The 21,335-nt window shown below is 39.4% G+C and overlaps 1 protein-coding gene across 4 annotated transcripts in view; it reads left to right on the top strand.

Moving 5' to 3' along the window:
- HMBOX1 (homeobox containing 1) overlaps positions 1 to 19,150 on the top strand; it is a 62,620-nt gene extending 43,470 nt beyond the window's left edge. The window contains exons 6-10 of one of the 4 annotated variants that reach the window (XM_010583156.1): positions 9,727 to 9,809; positions 12,049 to 12,144; positions 13,840 to 13,931; positions 14,140 to 14,241; positions 17,424 to 19,150. In XM_010583156.1, the coding sequence (XP_010581458.1) occupies positions 9,727 to 9,809; positions 12,049 to 12,144; positions 13,840 to 13,931; positions 14,140 to 14,241; positions 17,424 to 17,561 (511 nt within the window). In that variant the 3' untranslated portion in view covers positions 17,562 to 19,150. Of the gene's footprint in view, positions 1 to 9,726; positions 9,810 to 12,048; positions 12,145 to 13,836; positions 13,932 to 14,139; positions 14,272 to 17,423 lie in introns of all 4 variants that reach the window. The other 3 variants (XM_010583155.1, XM_010583157.1, XM_010583154.1) reach the window with 3 other exon arrangements.
- The last annotated feature ends 2,185 nt before the right edge of the window (positions 19,151 to 21,335 follow it).

Below are 21,335 nucleotides of genomic sequence, written 5' to 3'. Positions count from 1 at the left end.
GCTTTTAGAGCATTGCTACCAGTACTGTTTAAGTCATGCCTCCTAAAGAGACTGTCCCCAGGGAACTTGGCTATTCTGAGCTAGAGTGGCAACGACATTTAAGAGGAAGCACATGGCAAAAAACATGGTTCATGATAGGGAGCACAAATCTAGGAGTAAGGAGCTGTGGATTGATTTCACAGCTTTGCAGCTGGTTTCTTGTGTCCGTATCTTTTAACTTTGCTGTTCTTCTGCCTGTAAATTCTTCTAACAATATTAAAGAATAAGATTAAAGAACACAATTTCACAATACTTTTAAGGGGTTTATGAACTGGTTATAGAAAGTGCTCTTGAAATACGAAGCATGATGGGTGTTTCTTAATGAAGTAATATTTTTGAGTCCTTGGAGCTTACTATTGCCAAGGTAACTACTCACAATCCTATAGGCAAAAAAAATTATAAGAAGTTGGATAATAAACTTAGTTATTTCCTTTCCCCATGGATGGTGAATGGTCATTGAATAATCTGTAGCAAATAAATAAAAAGATGTTGCTGCTGCCAGATTTGAGAAGTAGTACTCTTCAGGGATCCACAAAACTACCTCATTGCTTAAAACTTTCCTTAAACCTTCTTCTTTGCTATGATGTCTACAAAGAACCTCATGTACCTGGTCTTGGCACCATAGTAGCTTAACCAAATAGCATGCTGGCCTATGTTAATTCATTATTTCTTGTTCTCTTTTGTTTATATCTATCCAGATGGATATAAGGATTGTATTTAGGTTGCAAGGCAGAGAACAGATTGATATTTAAAAAATAAATACCTTTTTCTGCTTTGCATCCATACAGCACTTAATACAATAATAGTTCTGGTCCAGATCTTGGAGGTACTAGGCATTAGGAAAAATATATGTAATGAGCCCAAAATCAGAAGCTTGTGCTGAATATCCTGCAAGAATTGGCCTTTTCTTGTCTTTTGAGTCCTATAGGATCCTTTCATTAGTCTAATCAGTTTTTACTTTCTGAAAATGCAGCAGCAATGGTGGCTGTCTGTGTGCTTCTAAGCTGGGCTGACTCTGGTCCAATACTGGAAATAGAAAAATAAAAACTTGCAGATCTTTGAGGGGAAATGCTAGTGATTATGTTGGAAGTTGTCAGCTCATACTAAGCTTTATCACAAATCTCATGATTGGTATTTTTCCTCTCCTGGAGGCTTAGGACAAAGTGAGACTTTAGGCTTCATAGCCAGAAGGACTATAAAATTTTGAAAAACATGACCTTACTGAGGCTAAACTAATAACAACTTGAGGGACCTTGCTGCTTACACTTGATATTCTGTACATACATTTTTTGTGATGATCCAGTACTGAACTTCCCATTAAAGCATAATTTTGAGGCAAGGCTAGGCTATTCTTCTAGAAATACCTTACTTTAGATGAGCCAAAAAAACCTGTGTTCTGACTCTGATGAGTTTAATATTTTCTTCAAGAGAGCAGAGGATGATGTTTTGGGTTGAGTAATGTAAAATCCAAGTCATACATTTTGCTATTTATTTGTGTTGCCATATAAAGCCTTGGAATTCTCTGTCTCTAATAACCACAGTGTTGATTACGGTACATCTCATTGGAAATGTGGGTCACCAAGCAGCAAAACAGCCCTTACAAGTGGGTGGGCTCTTAATGAAGTGCTGGGGCTGATTTCTGCAGGGTCTCATCATTTCTTGGAGATGTTTCATCCATGGACTGATATGACCCTGCCTTAGCTTTGCCTGCCTTGTGAGAACTAGATAATCAATATACACACACACACACATATATATGCCTATATATATACACACATACATAATAATAAATAACTCTTCCCCTGTACAAAGTTAAAAAATGTAGATGAGATGTTTGTTTCACAGTTATCTTCATAAAGGTCTTGTTTATCAATCAGTTAAGTCCAGAGGACTTAATGCGCATAAATATCCCTGCAGTGTGTAGGTCTCAATTTAAATATTGCAATAATAAAGGAGAACAAGAGATGCTATTATTCATGTGTAGATGCCTTGTTAAGAAGAGCTTTGAAGGTGCTGTGTGCTCACACCAACTGGTTGTTGAAATATTACAGAACAATTCTCACTTCATCATGTCTTAATGCGTTAGTTACTTGCTGGCTTCAAAAAATTTCCATTTTTTTTTTTTTCCCCCCTTTTATTTTGTGAACAATTTAGTTAACTATGTTGGGTTTGGGAGTCCGCGATACCATTAAGTTTAAGGGTCATCATAAAATTTTAGCCGTTGTCTGCTGTCAGTGTCTTCAAGGTGCCTTAAGCAGGAAGTACCTGTGTGTTTCAAAATGCTAAAAACTCCAAATCTTTCTGCTGAGAAGAGAGCTGTTGTGTAATTTCAGAAATACTCTTATCACCAAATCCAATTACAAGGAAGAGTAAATCGCCACCTCCGATGTCTTAACTATTCTTTTTTTAATTGTTAATTATCTCGACAGTAGGGTGCTATAGATTAGGAGGCATATATTATCTTTTGCAAGTATGAGGCTTTCAGAGCTATTATCAATTAATTCTGTTTTTAAACAAATTTTAGGATAATATTAATAGCTTGATAGGATTGTGTTGGTGCTTGAGACCACTGTCAAAATACTGAGAAAATGATTTTTAAAAAATTAGAAACTTCATGATGTTCTAGTAGCTTTGAAGGTCATACAGTTTTATGCACTCCAGTGCAAGGTGTATTTTTGGTGTTTTAATCTACATTGCAGAGTAGGTTCCTGCTAAGAAACATCAGTAAAATGACTGTCTCAGAGTTTAGGCACTGATTTGTGAGACTGGAATAGAGAGTCAGCTCTATTGTACCAGTTTTTTTAATGTGTACTGAAATGACTATGCAATTTACGTACACAAACACATACTGAGGTGCGAAATAATTATGATTTATATATGTCCGGTGCTTTAAGTGATCTAGTCCTATTGAGATCTCTCCTCCAAATTTGCACTGCCCATGAAAAGAAGTACAAGAATGAAACATCTCTTACAGTCAGGGACTTAAAAAAACTGTTCTCTCCCTGGACAGAATATGGCAATACCCTGGGGTTGAAAGCTCAGGCTGGGAATGAGATGCAGATTTTTAAAGAATGAGGCTTTTTACAGTTTGGTTCCAAAGCGTATTGAAAGTTATGGTAGATTCTGCATTGGATAAAACGCCAAATTTTTATTTTGGGACTGGATATCTCTGTAGGTCAAACAGAAGATCTGGGCTTAATGCCAGAAGTGCTGCGAAACCTCTGGTCAGTGCTGTAGAAGAGGTCAAGCTAGAGTCCTACAGTGGTTTTTTCAGTCCTTTAAATCCATATGCCTATGAAAGCCATTCGCTAAATGATAGTGCTGTAGGGAAAACAGTAGAGAGCTATAGCAATTGTGTTCATCGGTGTTTTTTCTGGGCTCGGGATTTTTTTTTAAATTTGCCTTTTGCCTGGATGGAAGGTCTAGTTGAGCTGATGCTGCAGGAATGCCTAGATTCAAGTTCATCTGCTTGCATCCAGAGAGCTGCTGTTCTCATCCTTGGCTGATCTCAAGTGCAAAAGTGCCTCACCAGATGTTTCCTGTAGCAACTAAACTGCTGGTTACATTTTGCAGTCCTAGGGAAAAGAGAAGATGGTGTCTTCAGTGTAATTCTCAGCTCCATCAGAGTTTATCTGTGGAAAGGATATCTTTGAGCTTTAATTTTGCTGTCTAAAATAGAAATGACTTTACTATATATTGTGGGGTGAACTGTTTAGTTGACACGCATACTGTTATTATAGAATCTGTAGAAATATCAGTAGATAAAATAGATGGTGTCATCTGTTGACCTCGCTGAAAATGGCATTAGTGATATTCTTGGCCAGAATTTACTGGGAAATAAACTAGTCATTACACTTTCTGATGAGATTATGCTTTGAATGTCACTTCTCTGACAGTCTGTCTCATGCCATGCAGAGATAAGATCTCAGGCACAGATGACAGACTAACTTCAGAAATATTTCCATTGATTTGACAGCCTGAATAATAGTTCTGTTAAAAGCCACAAAGACTGAAGCAATGACCTCTTGCTGCTGGGTGATACTATGTTGATAAATACACTAATGAGAGATAAAGTAGGTAACTGTATTCGAGTGTTTTATGTAACTTGTCGGTGGAAAGCAGAGTTGCAGTTTGGAGGGAAACCAGATAGGGAGCTGAAATTACAGGCAGTCTTATCGAAGACAGAAGAGCAGCTTGCGCTCTTGTGTATTTTGAGACACCAGAGGGTTTGGCAGGGAGCTTCGTCCGCGGTAGCAGCAAGATCTTCTGTTCATCAACAAGGGTCAGATGGGAGCTGGGGAAAAATGGGCGGTTCTTTTTTTCCATATGTCCCTGGGCCAGTCGCCGAGCCCATCGCTCAGGCTTTGCTTTTAGCATCAGTTGAAGAGGATGTGTGCGAGCTGCCATTGAAGGAACTGGTCCCAGCTGCGTGTTTCAGCCATCTCCTACCCGCCTCCCTTGGCTGCACAACCACTGCTCTTGGCACGTGTGGAAAGCTGGACCAGAGAAGCAGTTGGGCAGAAAACCTTCCTGCAAAAAGGGAATGAAGGAGAGGATAGCACCATTCCTTTCAGTCTGTGCTTAAATTGCGTTGAGCTGGACTGCAGCCTGAGTCTCGGGAGAGATGGTCTTCGGTGGAGGAAGAGTGCTGGGATATTTTGCTCCTGGGCACTTTCCGCATTGGTGGGAGCGGGAACCCAGAGACACCAACACAAAGTTAAGCGAGGGAGTGAACTTGCAGCATGTCCACTGTTCTTCAATAAATACCCATCTGCGTATTCTTACCTCCCGTTAATTGCAAGGTAAATTATCCTCCTTTCAGTGAGATTGCCCTGATGTACACATACCTGAATTACCTCACCTTGAGTGTGTGTAATTCTGCTGTAACAGCTGACCTGTAGTGAATTGTTACCCTGAAACACATTTTAGCCTCTCTACTTCGAATCACTTCCACGCTTTGAAGCTTTAACCATTATGTCATGCTGTAAACTAAGCTTTTCCCCAACCCAGGGTCTTTTGAGCAATTCTGGGGTTTTATCTGTTTGCATCTGACATGCAGCCCTATGAAAAAGCACCAAACCTGGCCGTCCTTCCGCTGCTCCATAGCTTGGGTCGTTTCAAACACTTCCCTGGCAGCTGCAAAGCTGATACGAAGCAGCAAAACTTCCACTGTGGATTATCAGGAACACTACTGAAGCACTGCTTAATGCATCTGATATCTCAGCCTGGATAACAGAAGCCATACAGCCGAGCAAAAAAAGATTGGCAGCTATTGCAGGAATTCAGATAGGGGCACCTTGGTAAAGAGTGGGGGGAATGCGTTTACTTCCATTACAGAGCCCGGGGCTGAGATGGATTCTCTCTCCGTCATTGTCCTAAGCACATTATCCCTGAAAGAAAGAGGGTTTCTCTGAATCTGCAATTTTTCTAGGCTTCAGTGTTATTGAAATGAAACCGCTTCAAGGATATCTACATTCTTTACCATCATATGGATTCTCATCTCATGTAAATTATTTGGCCACTTTTCATTTTAATCCTCCACTGTCATTTTCTACAAAAGAGATCATTTGGTTTCTTCATTGAAGGTATTCAGCTGACAGCTGCCCTTTGTCTAGAAAGCGGTGTGCCTTTGCAGGATTTACTTGTGCCTTTTCTTTTTTTTTTTTCTTTTTTTTTTTCCTTTTAAGTTCATATTGCTTCATATTTTTCATCTGTAGTTTTCTGGAACTTTTCAGATTGTGAACAGGCTGTGGTTCGTAGCTGTGAAGAGAAATTCAGACATCCCACATTCTTTCCCTGGCTCTTAGCAAGGGTATACCTGGCTGATGATAAACAGAACTGGAGGCAGATTAATTAATTTCCTGCTTGCAAGAACAACTGTAGTAAAAAAATTCATGGTGTTTTCACAACTTCTACGTGAGCAAACCAAAACAGTCAATGATGAAGTCTTGAATTTTTTTCCCATGGCTTCCCTGTCTTGCAGACTCAGTTATTCTCGCCTACTTTCCAGAAATGTTGGGAGGCTTTAAATGTTGTGCTTTGTGTCATAGTGTATCACCCACAAGTCCCATTAAGGCCTTGAAATAAGCAATGGGAACAAAATATGTGTTGCGAGAGAGTGGATACTGAGAATTTGGAGGCTGAGGATAAAAATCAGCTCTTACGGTTGAGATTGTATGGTTTTGGTTACCTTTAGCTATGAGATTCTTTTCCTTTAAGACTGAAAACTTCCAAGGATAATCTCTTCTCTGATAAAACCAGCTTGCACTCTGTCAAAGGTTAAAAGCACAATATGGTGATAGAGAAGAATTATTGGGGAGCATGAGTTGAGGGTTGGGCAAGTTTATAGGCAGTTTGAATGTATGGGGAAAGGAGGAGGCAGGTCATTAAGGTGGTTAAGGAATAAGCCAGCAGGTGGAAGGAGGGGCACGTTCTAAAATTACTGTGTCAACTACAGAAACCAAGTTTAACTACTCTGGTAGTGCCCTTCCAGCTCCCCTCTGGTACCCGCTTAGCTTTGTGATCTCCATGAAAATGTCTTTCTTGCCAGGAGAGCTGCCTGAAAATTTCTCAGATTTTTGGTGTTTTTTCATAAAACCAGGATGAAAAAAAATTCAGATTTTCAAGTGGGAATCACTTTTCTTGTAGAAACTTTTAGAAATTTACATTAAAAGATAAGAAATTTGTGTTAGAATTTAAAGAAAATGTTTCAGAATGATAAAAAATATGTTTTGATCCAATCAAATAAAAATGTTTATAGCTTATTCAGTTGTAAAATATGTTAAGAATGACTGTTTGAGCAGCAAGATTTTTCTAAATCACAAAGAAAACTACCTCGTTTGCCAGAAGACGGGTCTCATTCATTGTCCAGTTCTGAAAGTTAGCTCCATCACAGGGAGATTTCCTGTTATCCCAGAGAATTATAAACTTGAGCCTAGGTTTTGTTATTATTAGAAAATGCGAGCTTTTTTGTTGGAGACAGCAAAAGCATATGGCGGTCAGTGGCTTGCTAAAGGGATACCGTTTAGTTACGTGCCAAGAGAAGGATCACTAGTGGCTCTTGTGTTGTGTTGCCTTCATTAATCAATGTCTCAGTTTCTTCCATCAACATAAGAATGGAGAGTTCAAGTATACACTGTTTCTTAATTTTACATCTTTTGTCATTTCTTCCATAAAGTTAGGCATTGTCTAGCAGTTTTGTGACCACAGATGATCTAGGTCCATAATACCACATGATATCAGGGTTTCATCTTCTGGTTTTAGTACACCACCATGCAGATCCATCAGGTTTTCTAGTTTTATGGGGTTTCTTTCATGGTGTTTGATCTTGACTTTTGCAAGTATCTATAAACAAAATAATGTTCAGCAAGGGGAGTCCATAAAATAGCGATTATGACTCCCAAAATTTGCTGAGTTTATTTTTGTACACATAGTGATGACCTGGATTCCTGATTAGGACTCCAGGTCATACAATATATTCATGTCAATAATAGTACAGCAGTTTTCAGCTGTGATGTCTTGATGTTCCTTTATCTCGTGGCACTTAAAAGAGGAAATGGTTCTGGGCAGAGAGTGGGGTGCTCTATTTTGTAGGTGGGAGGGCTGAGACACTGTCATGAGGCAGTTGGACTGGGATCCTGAACTTCTGCTTCCATCACTGTCTGCTAGAAAAAGCATTTTCTGGTCTGTTTTGCAAGCTCTCCATGCTCCAGAAAAACCTTTGTATGGAACACAACCCCTTTGAACAGAAATTTGCAAGTTAAGATAGGCACAAATATAATTTCAAAGACTGTAATAATAGAAAGTATGATAAATCTGGAAAAGGAAAGAATATACTTTAAAAAATACCATGCCCAGAGACTGGGCGTATTGCTGGGAGGGGGAGGAAAAAAAAAGCAAATCTCTTGCTGATAATTCAGGGAGCGTTCCTGCTGGTGGCAGTGCCAGAGTTGACAGTGCTACATACTCAAAGCTTCCCAGAAAATAAGTGTAACCAGGTGTCCTCCTCTTCAGATCTAATGGCAAAGTCTCAGCTTTTTTTTCAGAGTAGGATCAAGCATAGTGGGAATTGCAGTTATGGTCAGTCTCTTCAGATTTACTTTGTAATAGCAACTCAGAGGCCCAGGGAAGAAGTAGCGAATGTTTATGTGTAAATGTGATTGCCTCCAAAGCCCAAATCAGTAGTACAGACGTAGTCTGCCCTTCATTTAGCGAACATGGAGCTATTTCTGTGGTTTCATTTGCTCTCTAAGCTAGCAAATCAAGTGGCAGTACATTAACAGTGCAACTACCTGTGTTAATGTGAGATTTCTCTTAGTCAATGAGTAGCATCTTTGAAATAGGACTCGTTTGTGGGCATAGCTGCAACTGTAAATAAAACTGTGGACAATGGCGTGAAGAAATAGTACCTAAAATTCAAGCTGAATGTTCAAAACTTGTATTTACAGTGAATTGAAATAAACTGGAAGTGAAGTAGTGAGATCTGCATTAGTATTACTTACTCAAAAGAAGGTTGGACAGAAACAGTTGCTGTATGGAACAGAATCCAGGTTTCCATAGAAAGTAACTGTGCTGGGGCCAATCCACCGAAGGAGAAATATGACTGTGGAAAATAATAATTGCCTAAATATGCTTAAATCTCCTACTACCAGGTGATCTACAATTAAAGGAAATGTCTTATTTTCAAATACAGAGCAGCTGTCCAACAGCTGAACCTGCTGCTGATCAAAGTTGATCAAAGAATTCTTAGGATTATATATTATGGACAATCTACAGAAAAAAATGTAGTAGTCCCTGCTTATGGCATGCTTATCAGAGTCCACTGAAGTAAACAGGACTTTTTGTTGTTTTTAATGCAAATCTGATAAGCTCTGTAGAATGTAAATCAGTTCATTAAAATTTGTAAAGCACTTAAATGAAATAAAAGAAAGAACAGTTTAACTTTTATAGGATGTTTACTGCATATAAAGTACAATAAAATCACAATTATTCAGAAAAAATGCTGTTAAAATATGCTATACTCAATATGTTATTCTGGGGAAGATTTAAAATCTTTAAATTGTGATTTTTTTTTAAAAAAAACCAGTCTGACTCTAGAAATCTTACTATATTACTGTGTAGTTTTGTCTGTACAATCTTCATACCATATCTGTCTAAAGTACGCAATATTTGTGTGTGTTTGTGCATTATATATATAAATATATGTGTGTGTGTGTGTGTATTAACCCAGGGATCAAAATAAATATTGAACAGCTCCTTCATTTGTAGGACGCTGCCTAAACTGGGGGTATGTCAGGAAAAAAAACAGGTAAATGATAATAAAGGCAGACGCATGGCCTGTGATGTCTTCTGACGTGATGCTTCACTTGACAGTCTTAACCTGATATTTGTATCATTGCTTACTTTGTATCTCCTAGAACAGTATTCCAAATGCTGAGATAATATTCATTTATCTGGGAAGTTTATCCACTCTATGTGGATATGAGTGCATGCTGATACTACCTTATGCATATGCAGGTTTACATAAAATTTACTGTGTCCGTGTTACTTCTGTAAAAGCGATGCAGAGACTACCAGGAGTGATGCATAAACTGGCAGTTGACACCCTTTAGTGAAGCTGCTTTGGAGCCTTCATGCTCTGATTTCTGAAAAAAACTTTTTTTTTTTTTGTCCCTCCTTCCCTTGCAGTTACTTCAATGAGAATCAATATCCAGACGAGGCAAAGAGAGAAGAAATTGCCAACGCCTGTAATGCAGTTATACAAAAGCCAGGTGAGGAGCTGATCATGGTGTCCCTTCCAAAGGCAATCGCAATTAGATTTCAACATCTCCTGCTAAATTCAGCAAATCTCATTTTATGGCTATTACTAACAAATGTAGCTCTCTCAACTAGTAGTAGATTTCTTCTTGAGCATTCTATAACTTGTGTTGTTCAAAGCTGCCATACTTGGATGAACATGACAGTCAATGCAATTTTCAAACCTAAATGCTGATGCCTGCAACTTAAATTCCCACCATTTGAGATATGAAGTACAAGTTGTGCATTTGAACATTTCATTTATACAGCTTTGTAAATGGCATTGCTAAGAAAATAAACATGTCTGAAAGGTTTTCATTCTTTATGTTCAGTTATTTCAAAGTACTTATACAAGCACTCAGTAGTGATCTCAGAATTTTATTACGCTCCACAAAAGTGGGTTTTACTGGTTCCTTTTTACAGATGGGAACTCTTAGGTTCACAGACTGAGGCTTGCTGGAGATCATACAGCAGGTCCTCAGAGGAGGAAGGAGCATAGCTTTTCTGTTTCTCTGTTTTCCTTACAACTTCTAGACAGGGATCTCATATTAAAAGCTGTTTATTAATGGAGGACTTTGCATTTGGGTCAACAAGTTGTATTTTCCCTGCTCCCAGAGAAGTCATACTTGGGAAAAGAGCGTGAATATTCAGTGTAGTATTAGTGAGCCCAGATTAGTGGACACACCTGCCTTTGCTTAGTTTTGCTAACCAAACATTTACATAGATTTCAGAACTCATATTTTGGGTATATTTAGATTTTATATAACTAAAAATGAATGCAAAAGAAAGCTAAGGCATGACTCCTGAACAGTGGAACCGTCACATGATAGCACAGAATCATAGAGCAATTTAGGCTGGAAGTGACTTCTGGAGATATCTGGTCCAGCAGAACCAGCTTAGATTAGGTTGCTCAGGGCTTTACCTCATTCAGTTTTGAGTATCTCCAAAACTGGAGGTTTTCCCATCTCTGGGTCCCTGTTCCACAATATTGAGCGCTCTCATGGCAAAATACTTTTCCTAATGCCTAGTCAAAATTTCCCTTGTCGCAACTTTTATGTGTTGCCTCTTGTCTTTTCATTGTGGAATAGAATGATCTGGTGGGTAGAGCACCAAAGAGGTTATGATTTTTATTCCTGACTGTGCTGCTGGTTGATTTAGCAACCTTGAACAAACTGCTTAAATTCTTTGTCTCAGGATCGGTAAAATACTGTGAGTAGTACTGATGCAAAGCATTAGGAAACAGCATAGCTATCTATTTCCAGATTTTTCTTTCTTTTACTTGTCTTATCTCTCCTTACTTATTTAAGTTTGCAGATTGCTGCAATTACATGAATGTTTTGTATGCTGAATAAATAAACTTTGAGAAACAGTCTGAAGCAGGGGAGTCTGATCCCCATGAAACCTGCAGAGGACTGAGAATGCAGCTACATTGAATAGGGTCAGGGCCACCTGAAGAGGTTTCCATGCTGTCCCTGCAATGCTGAATCCCTCCAGTCTTTCCTTTTTTTATACTGGTGATCAGGAGAAGGGATTGTCTCCTGTAGCTGGCTGGTGGTGTTGGGATTTTATGTGCTGGTTTAAGTGTAAAACTCTAGTGATCCGGTTTCCAACATCCTGCACTTCTCCCAAAAGATCACGAGTGTGAGTGTCCTGGCACAATGGGGAGGGTGTGATTAGTACCATGGGAGTATGATAGTGGGTGATGGTGGAGAGGAAGGAAAGCACATTGGGGGGAAACACAGAATTTCTTAATTCATTTTGCTGCTGAAGAAAACACGTCATGGAACTATATCCTCGCGGCACATAGTAAGAGAACTAGCCCAGGGGTATGTGATTTGTGGCAGGGTGGTGAAATGAATTTTAGTTTTTTGAATCTCAGTTTTGTGCTTGAACTAGAAAAGCAGCCCTCTATTCTCCCACAGCTCTGGATTTTGTTGACTGAAACTGCAAAGAAATTCCTGTATTTCAAATTTTTAAAAAAAGAAGAAAGGCTACTTTGTTTCTAGAAAGATATTTGGCATTTATTACCATACCATCTGGGCACAGTACTTTGATTCACATAAAATTCACTTTATTCTCAGTTATAATAACTTTTCAGTGCTATCTGTGTTTCAGGGGTTTATCACATGTGTAAGGGTCTTTTGCCTACCTCTGGAACCCAGTGAGTAACAGTGCTGGTTTGTTGGGTTTTTTTTCTCCCTGTTACTTTCATAGGAAAAAAGTTATCAGATTTGGAGCGAGTTACCTCCCTTAAAGTGTACAATTGGTTTGCCAACAGAAGAAAGGAAATCAAGAGAAGAGCCAATATCGGTAATGTATCAGAGAGCCTGCTTTCAAGGTTTAGTACATACGCTTTCTCAGGAGAGATGGAAATGACGTAAGACTGTATTAATGAAAATACTAGAGGTTCTGACGTTCTTAATAGAAATGTGGAGCAATTTTTAAAATTAGTCTCTTGCTGTTCCAGATTTTTTCTAAAATATAGGTAGGAATTTAATTTATGGAATTCCATCATCAGTGCAGGAAAATGATGCAGTTAAGAAGTTTTACTGGAAGATCAGTTTTAAAAGCCAAAGTGAGAATTTTGTTGGTGGAAGGAGAATCATGCTTCCCTATGTTCAGGCTCCTTTGGGTATCCAAAATAAATCTAAAGTAAAACTTAAAAATATCTGCATTGGAAATAAGGGAAATTGAGACGAAGGCTAGTTCACAACCTTAGCATGCTGTTTAAATGAAAGGTGGCTGTTGTGAAGAGCTTTTATCTGGTTGCAAGTTTCCTTATGTCTGTGTTCCACTGAAATGTGCTTGTTCTTTCAGCCAAAACCTGGGGGTGTCTTTCTTATTGCCATCCCTGAGACCCCACAGGGATCTAAGAGTCCAGGCGACTTGTTTTACATCTCAGATACAGGCACTAGGACCAAAGGTTCTGCAAGCCAACTGCTTATTCTGGTTACATCTGTGCTCCTTACTGCTTTCCAAGGGCTTGCACAGTGACAAGTGGCTGGAACAAAGTAATAATTTTTCTTGATGATCAGGATAAAACAAAAGTCACTTCAGAGTTAGCCCTGCAGGTTCTTCGCGCGAGTTGCTGATCGTAAGGGAATTAGAAGTGACTCTGAACTTGCTAGAAGTAGACCTTCTAATGTGAATAAACATAAGACATTCTAATGTGAATGAACTAACATTAGTGGCCAGGATTCAACAAACTTCTGCAATGCAGGCAAAATTTTATGCCCTTAGTTAGATACTATGCAGAATTACGTTTGCGGTACATAGACAGAGATCCATACCTGCTTATTACCAGTATTTTTGCAAATGTCAAATGTTATGCCCTTTTGCCATCTGCTTCTTTTTGCCATATTTATGAATGAGAAAATTTCTTTCTACATCATTTAATGTGTTACTGAAATTTAACCTAAATTTATTTTTCTAAAAATGAAATCTGTCTGTTGAAGGGGTGGGGGGAACAAAGCAAAGTCAGTCCAAGGTGGGTGGAGCTATAGCTGTATCTGTACTGCATGGGGAAGAGGGTTGGAAGAAGATTAAAAAGACCAAAGGGAGGTTTAGATGCATGGATCCTACTGGAAGATGAAGGTATGTGTGTTTTTAAATCCCTTAAGTGCTTTAAAAAATTTCTCCATCTATTTTCAGACACTCCCCGCCCCCCTCAAGTCCTGCCAGTCCAAACTATGTGGGAAGATCTACAGGGAATGCCTTTGCCACTCCAGTGCATTAGAAATTAAGCTAATTTCTAATAGGACTGGCTGGAAAACAAGGATTCTTACTCGCAAACAAGTCTGTTAGTTGGCAGGGAAGGATTTCAGGCAAACCAGTATCTGTACATGTGCTACCTTCCCAAATACTGGAGAGTGAAGAGGAAGAGGCTAAGAACTAACTCTGTTCCTCCAGTTATTCTAACTTCTTGAAAAAAAAAAAAAAGTAGTTACTTTTAATTACTCTAATGCATCAGATAAATTAGGGATCCATTTGCTTTTTTCGAAGAAGCAGCAATCCTGGAGAGCCATGGAATAGATGTACAGAGTCCGGGAGGTCATTCCAACAGTGACGACGTTGATGGCAATGACTACTCAGAGCAGGTAAGCATGGTGAATGAGCCGCGTGGCCCAAAAAGGGAGAGTTCACGCGACACATGAAGAGGCCCTCTACCTCTCACAAAACAGATGTCTCTTGTTTTTGTTTTGCTTTTATGTAATTGTAATGGGGAAGGTGGAAGAGCACAGCTCCCCTATTTGAATGTGTTGAGCAACCAGTATTCACCCACATGGATTTATTGTCATACAACAGGACACTTGGCAAGTACGCAATGGGGAGGAGGAGGGAAGATGTTCAGAGGGAGGCAGAGAAGCAGAGAAGGTAGAAGAAGACAGGAGGATCTGCTCCAAACAAGCAAGTTACACCATTCACGCCACACGCAATGTATGAAAAATGTTAGGAGAGTGTTAACTCACCTAGTGCACCATGCATAACTTGCGCTCTCCTTACCCCTGGCACCATTCTAGTTATCCACCCTTCAGAAAGGATGTACAGGTCTTTAACAGCTGCTCCTATATATCAGGCACCAACATGCTTCCCTGCAAAACTAGGCATGTGTGTTCCTCTTGCACCTATTCTTTCTTTCTGCAAGAAATGTCTCCGTTATAGCCGGTGCTCCAGCTACTGTGAGTTGCTTATCTGGCACCCAGACAAGTACAGCAGTAAGCCCCTGCCCAGTACACTTTAGAATCCCTTTTGTCAACCTTGCCCAGCAAGATACTGAGCACCCTCCTATAAGGTGCTGAGCTCCCTCTGTTTGTCTGTGGGAGTACCTTTCAGGAGTGTCTCAGGATCCGTCCCTAAGACACTGACAGACAAAGGGTGAAGGGTGGGGGGGAAGGATTTGATTAAATAAAGTTTGACATTTATTTGGCCCTATACCTGTTCCGTATTGTTCTGCAACAATGTGCCACTATTGGGATTGTTTACATATTATCTGTCTTTTTTTTTTTTCTTTTTGCATTTTAACTTTTGCCTATTCTCTATTTTTCTTGGTTGTTTTTAACCCTTGACAGCAACTTCTTTTTTAAATTCTCTAGCAAAAGAATACCCCTTCCCGCACTCTGAGCCCTCACCTACCCTAAAGTTGGTGACCCTTCCTTCACACACCTTCCTGACAGGTATTGCATCCCCTTCCCAATTTTCCTTCAGGTGTCAGTGTTGGCCAAACCCCCCAGGGCTGTGTGTGCTTGGCACCAGTGGACTTAAACAGTTCACTTGGTTCTGATGTGAGCTGCGTTCTGTGCTATACCCAACATCTGGGGTGGGCAGATCGCTTTTAATTGACTCGTTTGGGAGAAGTAGGTAGGTCTCCCTCTATAAAGGCTGCTGGTGGAGTGTAATAGCAACTGAGTGTCCTGGAATGAGTCCCTAGCATACTTGGCTGTGGCCCAGTACGACAGATATCTGGCAGAGGCATTCCCAGACGCTCTGCTTCTGATGGGTATTAAGGCCCTTTTTATAGGTCATCACCAGCAGATTTGGTGGAACCAACTTCGCTAGCTCTAGATGATGAGAGGCTGCTCTGTGACTGTTATAAAATGTTTTGAAACTGCTGCCGAGCACTGATAATTCCTTGTCTGTCAGATACAGGACCTGAACACTGAGATGAAGTATTATGTAGACTCCCAAACTATGTTTTTCATCTGTGTGTTATCCAAAATACTTTGAGAAGAGAAATAAATTGGTTATTAAAATTTAAAGATCTTTGTTTAGAGTCCTTAAAAATTATATTTCTCAGTAATCTAGCTGGGCTCCTCTATGAAGTTAGGTTAGGCATTAGCAGCGAAGCTGATTAAATGGCAAGCTCTCCTGATGACCATTTAACGTCCCTTAGCTGTTAAAACCATAAATTCTGTTTTCCACAGCAACACTTGAACTCTAGTAAACTTTAAAACGCAAAGTTCATCCAAATACTAATGAAGTGCCTAGAACTCCAGAAGTCAGGACTTTGTATTTCTTACAGTGGTAAAGATTACTGAGAGGCCCTTAGAGTGTGCACACATCACAATATTTGGCTGACATTTGTTGTAAAGGAATGCATTCCTTTAAATAACCTCAGGATTTTACCAAATCCTGGCTTTTCTGTCCCCCTCAGCATTTGCCACCTGTTGTCTTAATTTAAAAATGCATAACACATTTTAAATTTCACAAGTTCATTGCTTAAAGGCTGTTGGAAGACTGATAAATGTTTATCATTTCCTTTCTGTCAATAATAATAATTTTAAAAAGTTGTGAGATCATGGTGTGGTAACTATTAGTACCCCATTTTAAAGAGGGGAAAACACCATGATTTTGCCTGAAGTTCCAGAAGAATTTATTTGGCAGCTGGAATTAGAGTTTGGGTATTGCTGGTTCCCCTTCTTATTATTGAAAACCAGGCCCTCTTTCTGATGTAGACTGAGAAACATGCACAATTCACTACAAAATTCATGCTAGAATTGTCAGACTTTTAGGTCTGCTATTGTATGGCCATTATGCACCTGTAGAAGGAGCCCCCGAAATCATTGCACTGTTTTCTTAACAGTCTGGGAGGTTTTCAGCATCTTTTTCCCTATTACTGTGTGAATTCAATGTCTTCACAGGATACTGGCTCAGACCAAGGGTTAGTCTAGGTATGTATCCTGTTTCTGAGGGAGGTCAGTAGTAGAATTTAAAGAAAATATTTTAAAGAATATATAGAATGATTTTATTATAGTAGCTTCCAGCTTCTGGATGTCAGTAGTTTTGAGAGGCTTCCTGAGCCAGGCAGTGTATCCACTTTCTGTTTTAATACATTTCTAGTAGACTAATTTTCCCTGAAGTTGTCTAACGTTGCCTTTTAGAGCCATTTTAACTTTAATCTGATCTAAAAATCAGTGAATCCTACAACTGAACTGCGATAAGTGAAGCAGTGCTTCCTATTGCTGCTTTGGAATATATTATCATTCCAGTGAGTGCCCTTGCTTACTAGATCACAAGAAACGATGAACAATTGTTCTCTATTTTACTAATTATCTGTAATAAACATTTACCATATCAACCATCAGCCATTTCTTTTTCAAACTGAAGAACCTCAGTCTATTTAGCCTCTCCTCGTAAGGAAGCTACCCCATGCCTCTCTTCCCCTGGGCTACTGTTCTCTCTACCTTTTCTAGTTCTGTTGTGCCCTCTTTGAATGGGATGACCAGAACTGTATATTCAAAATGTAAACGTAGCATGAATTTGTGCAATGCATAATGATTCCTGTCTTAGTTTGGTTTCCTGACATACCTTGTGTATCACTTTCATCTTTATAATTTAATATTTTCTCAGAATATCCCCCCTCCAATTTCTGTCTTGAAAATTGGGTACCCCACTCCTTGCCTTGCTTACCTTTGTCTGCACAGTGAGGGAAATCAGTCCTAAATCAATTTTGTAAATTCCTTTCACGTTCTACCCTGTAACAAATGTGCAATTCACTGTCCCTAGTCCATTACTTTACACACTAGTTTTATCTGCTGTTTTTCTACTTACGGAGTAACAGTGCTTCTCTCTTCTCCTTTCCACATGCACAGGATGACAGCACTAGCCATAGTGACCATCAAGACCCCATTTCATTAGCCGTGGAAATGGCAGCGGTAAACCACACCATCTTGGCATTGGCCCGGCAAGGAGCCAACGAGATCAAGACAGAGGCTCTAGACGACGACTGATACAAAGAAAGGGGAGGGTCGAAGCAAGAAGTAACTTAGTTTTAGACGTAGCACCTTAGCAGACTTTCCTCGGTCCTTAATATGTGTTCTTACAGTATAACTTTGCAGTTTCTTGTACGTCAGTTAGCTGTTAGGGTCTTGTTCTGTGAAGATGGCATGGTGCCCTCAGCCTTTGCATATACTCTCTCAGTATTAATTCCCAATAAATAATCAACCAACCAACCAACCTCCCTCTCCCAGCCCCAGTGGCTAGAAAAATCTTGCTGCTCTGTCTTAGCATTCAAAGTGCTTCCAGGTATTTTAGACAGCCCTCAATTACAAGTCTTAGGCTACACTTAAGATCTTGGATACCCTTAGAGATTGTGTTAAAAAAATAGTCTGTACGCTTTTCCTTCTCTGAGACTGAAAGGATGCAAGCTGAGGTAGTGGCACAGGGTCGATGGACACCAGATCGGGAGTATCAACAGAGAGTAAAAAGAACACTAGAAACCCCACTTCAGCATGGGAATAAATGATTTCCAGCTGCAATAAGCCGTGCCTCACTGGTCATACAGTGACTTGATATACTTTTGGGTGCTGTGCTGAGAATGTCCATTGGAAACACATTCACATATTTCGGTTGATGTTCACATATTCAACACAGACATCCTCTACTCTCACAAGCTGCGTGGCTTAGTGGATAAGTACTGCCTTCTGCCTCTGGGACCATGATTGAAGCCCAGCCTGGGATCATGAGCTGAATGTCTAATGGACAACAGTCCACTTCTCAAAACCACTATTCATTATTTGGCATGGCTAGCAGTGCCTGCTCAGAAGAGGTCTAGACTTTATTGATCTGTCATTAACAATTTCACCTTTTATTCTCTTGCCTTTTCTGTCCCCACCCTACTCCTCTCTCCACTTTGCCACTTTCAAAAGCAGTGTTTTCCAGGAAAGTATTAAGGTCATAAAAATGGGTGAGTGGATTTTTACACACCTGTGTAACTAATGCCTATGTCCTGACTAGCCTGAAAGGTTATTGGAGAACTTTTGCATCTGACCTTTGCTAGGTAACCATCATAGCATAAACATTCTCCTAAATTCGAACTCTTTTTGTTTGTTTAAAGGCAGGAGGATCTCTTACCTGAGAAATGGGGTGTGAATGTTTTGTGTTCTCTTTACTCTGTCCTTGTTAAGATGTGAGAAAGCTATACTGCTACGAGCAATTTAATTAATAATTGGAAGCCATACTGATAATGGATGTGGTAATATTTGTAAAGCAAACCTACTTTAAGTAGCAGAAACTAATGGAATTGTTTTCCTTGATCATATGTAGCACTTTTGTTACTTTTTTCTTAAAGATATTTATATTTGATAAGTCTTTTTTTTATCATTTGAGAATTCAAAATACCAAACAGCAAACTTGCATTACAGAGTCACCCTGTGATCACCTTGTCATCTAGTATCTAAATGATGAACTGTGTGTGCATCTAAGAAAATTACATCTGCTGGCATTGTGTGGAAATGATCTCCTGGCATCCTGATAAAATGATATGTTGCTGCCGGTAAGAGGAAACGTTTCAATGGAAACAGCATGGGAAGTGTTAGAGACGGGCAGGACTGTGTTATATTAAAAATAAAAATTAAAAACCTATGTAAATTTTTGTATCTAGATATATAAAAATTTGCATAGTGTTTCCTCAACATTCCATTTTTATCTTCCCCGTTTATGTGGGAATAGCTTAAAAAGGGGAAAACAGCTTAGTCTGAAGGATGGGTTTCCGTTTTCTCCCCTCCACTTCTAAAGGTGGAGGGAATGAAGGGAAGCTGCTGTTACTTGGCTTGTTCTCATCCCTTCCTCACGCTTAACTATCAGATAGCATTGTGAACTCCTAAAATGTGGCCCCTCAGCAGGTTTTCAGCCAGCCTAAACCACTTCAAGGCGTAGGCTAACTAGATCATCTTTACATCTGTTAATCTTGTGAAAATTGCTTAGGTAAGTGTGGAGGAGATTTTGTGCTTTCAGAGGGCACAGAGTTGGCACCTCTTTGTCTCTGTAACTTTGAAGATATATAGGTAGGGCTTGGCCTCGTCTTTCACTTATGGATTTCATTGGAAAATTTATGTGCTTTCCTTAGATATAGATCACTGAAGCAGAATGAAGCCGTCTTTTTTCTGTTTTATTGCATTTCTTGAGTAGGCAAATTCATAAGTAGCATCAGGGCGGACTCAGGAAAGAAAGGAATTGGATCAGCGACCATTGCACCATTGCAGTTTTTTTTCTTAATGTGCGTATGAATGTTTTGGTACTAAGGAGTGAGAGGACGGGGAGAGCTTTTATTTCTATTTTTGCACAGCAGAATGATCGAGCGAACTATAGCCTTAGTGGAATTTTACCTATTTATTCATTCCACAGTCACACACCAAGCTGACAAGCAACATCCACGATTTATAGTAAGGAGATTTTAATAATCGATGACCTCTTTACGTTGGGCTTGCCACCACCATTTGTTCTGGCTGTTTCATTTTAAAAAGAACAGACTCAAACTGTTGGACAGCTGCAATTTTAAAAGAAATATTGCTTACTATACCATCTTAAAAAAAAAAGTCATTGTTTCAAGCATCGCCTTTTTAAAGCAATAGGGAAGAATAAAAATAGTACTAGAACTTCTATATCCTGATTATAGGTTCATGTGATGCAGGATTAAAGTAACGCCACTAAAATTGTATGTCTATACCATGTAATGTGGAATAATCTGGTCTCAGTTCTGTTTGTCACTGTCAGGTAGCTGCTGGTCTCATCATGCATCAATATCCTATCTGAAGGTTAAACAGTTAAACCCCTTGTGAACGACTGGAGATTGGCAGATCCTCCTTGTCTGTAGCTTCCTGGTAAATACCATCTTCTCACCAGAGAAAATAGCAAATTACTTAACTGGGGAATCAGACAACTTGGTTTCATGGTGTCAGTTTTTGGGTTGCCCCCGTCTATTTTGGCTTTTCTTTGACCATCCAGAGGTACGAGGAAGGAGTAGGACCAGCTTTTACCATGATGATATCCGGAGAAGTGTACATGATCTGGAGTAAGTGAAAGAATTGGTGGAGAGTGTGTCCTGGAATTTAGCATTTGTTTTAGGTTTTTTTCCACAATATGGGAATCTTCTTTGTCTTTCTGTCTCTGGATTTTCTTGAAAATTATGCCTCATTTTTGTAGCATTGCAATTCAGTTGCAATTTGTGGTAGCCAATCTGGAATTACTGCAGTTTGTTCTCATGTGGGTTCCCTTGAAGTGAATCTGGTGGCAGACTAGGTCTACCTTTTTGTTCTGTGAATAGAGGAGAAATTATTTAAGATGCTTCTCTTCTGTGATGGGCACAGATTGCTTTTAACTTTGTAGGTTAAGTTCTGGCTGTTATTTTGTCGCTCATAAAGTCCTTATACTTGAGTTGTCACCTCTTACCGTCTTCTTAAAACAACAATTTCTACCTCCACTTCTTTTTTGGGTTGTGTCGGGTTTTTTGTTGGTGGTTTGTTTTGGGGTTTGGGGTTTCTTTAATTTTTTTTTAAGTCCACCACCTTTTTTCCTGAAGTATGAGATCCCAGACGTTTGCAAAAGCATTTTGAGATGATAAAAATAAATTGACTTAGACATGAGTAGACATGTTGCCCATTGATGCTGTACCATTATAGAGATATCTTCTAAATACTCTATAAACATACTTATTGTTACAGTGTAATCCCATTAGTCATATGTTGGATGTGAACAAGTTGGTCATGAGTCAGCAGGGCACCCTT

This window comes from Haliaeetus leucocephalus, unplaced genomic scaffold, assembly GCF_000737465.1.
Source record: "Haliaeetus leucocephalus isolate CR32 unplaced genomic scaffold, Haliaeetus_leucocephalus-4.0 Scaffold871, whole genome shotgun sequence".
NCBI classification, from domain to species: Eukaryota; Metazoa; Chordata; class Aves; order Accipitriformes; family Accipitridae; genus Haliaeetus; species Haliaeetus leucocephalus.
Note: the sequence above shows the minus strand (reverse complement) of the source record. Positions and strands in the feature narration are given on the sequence as shown.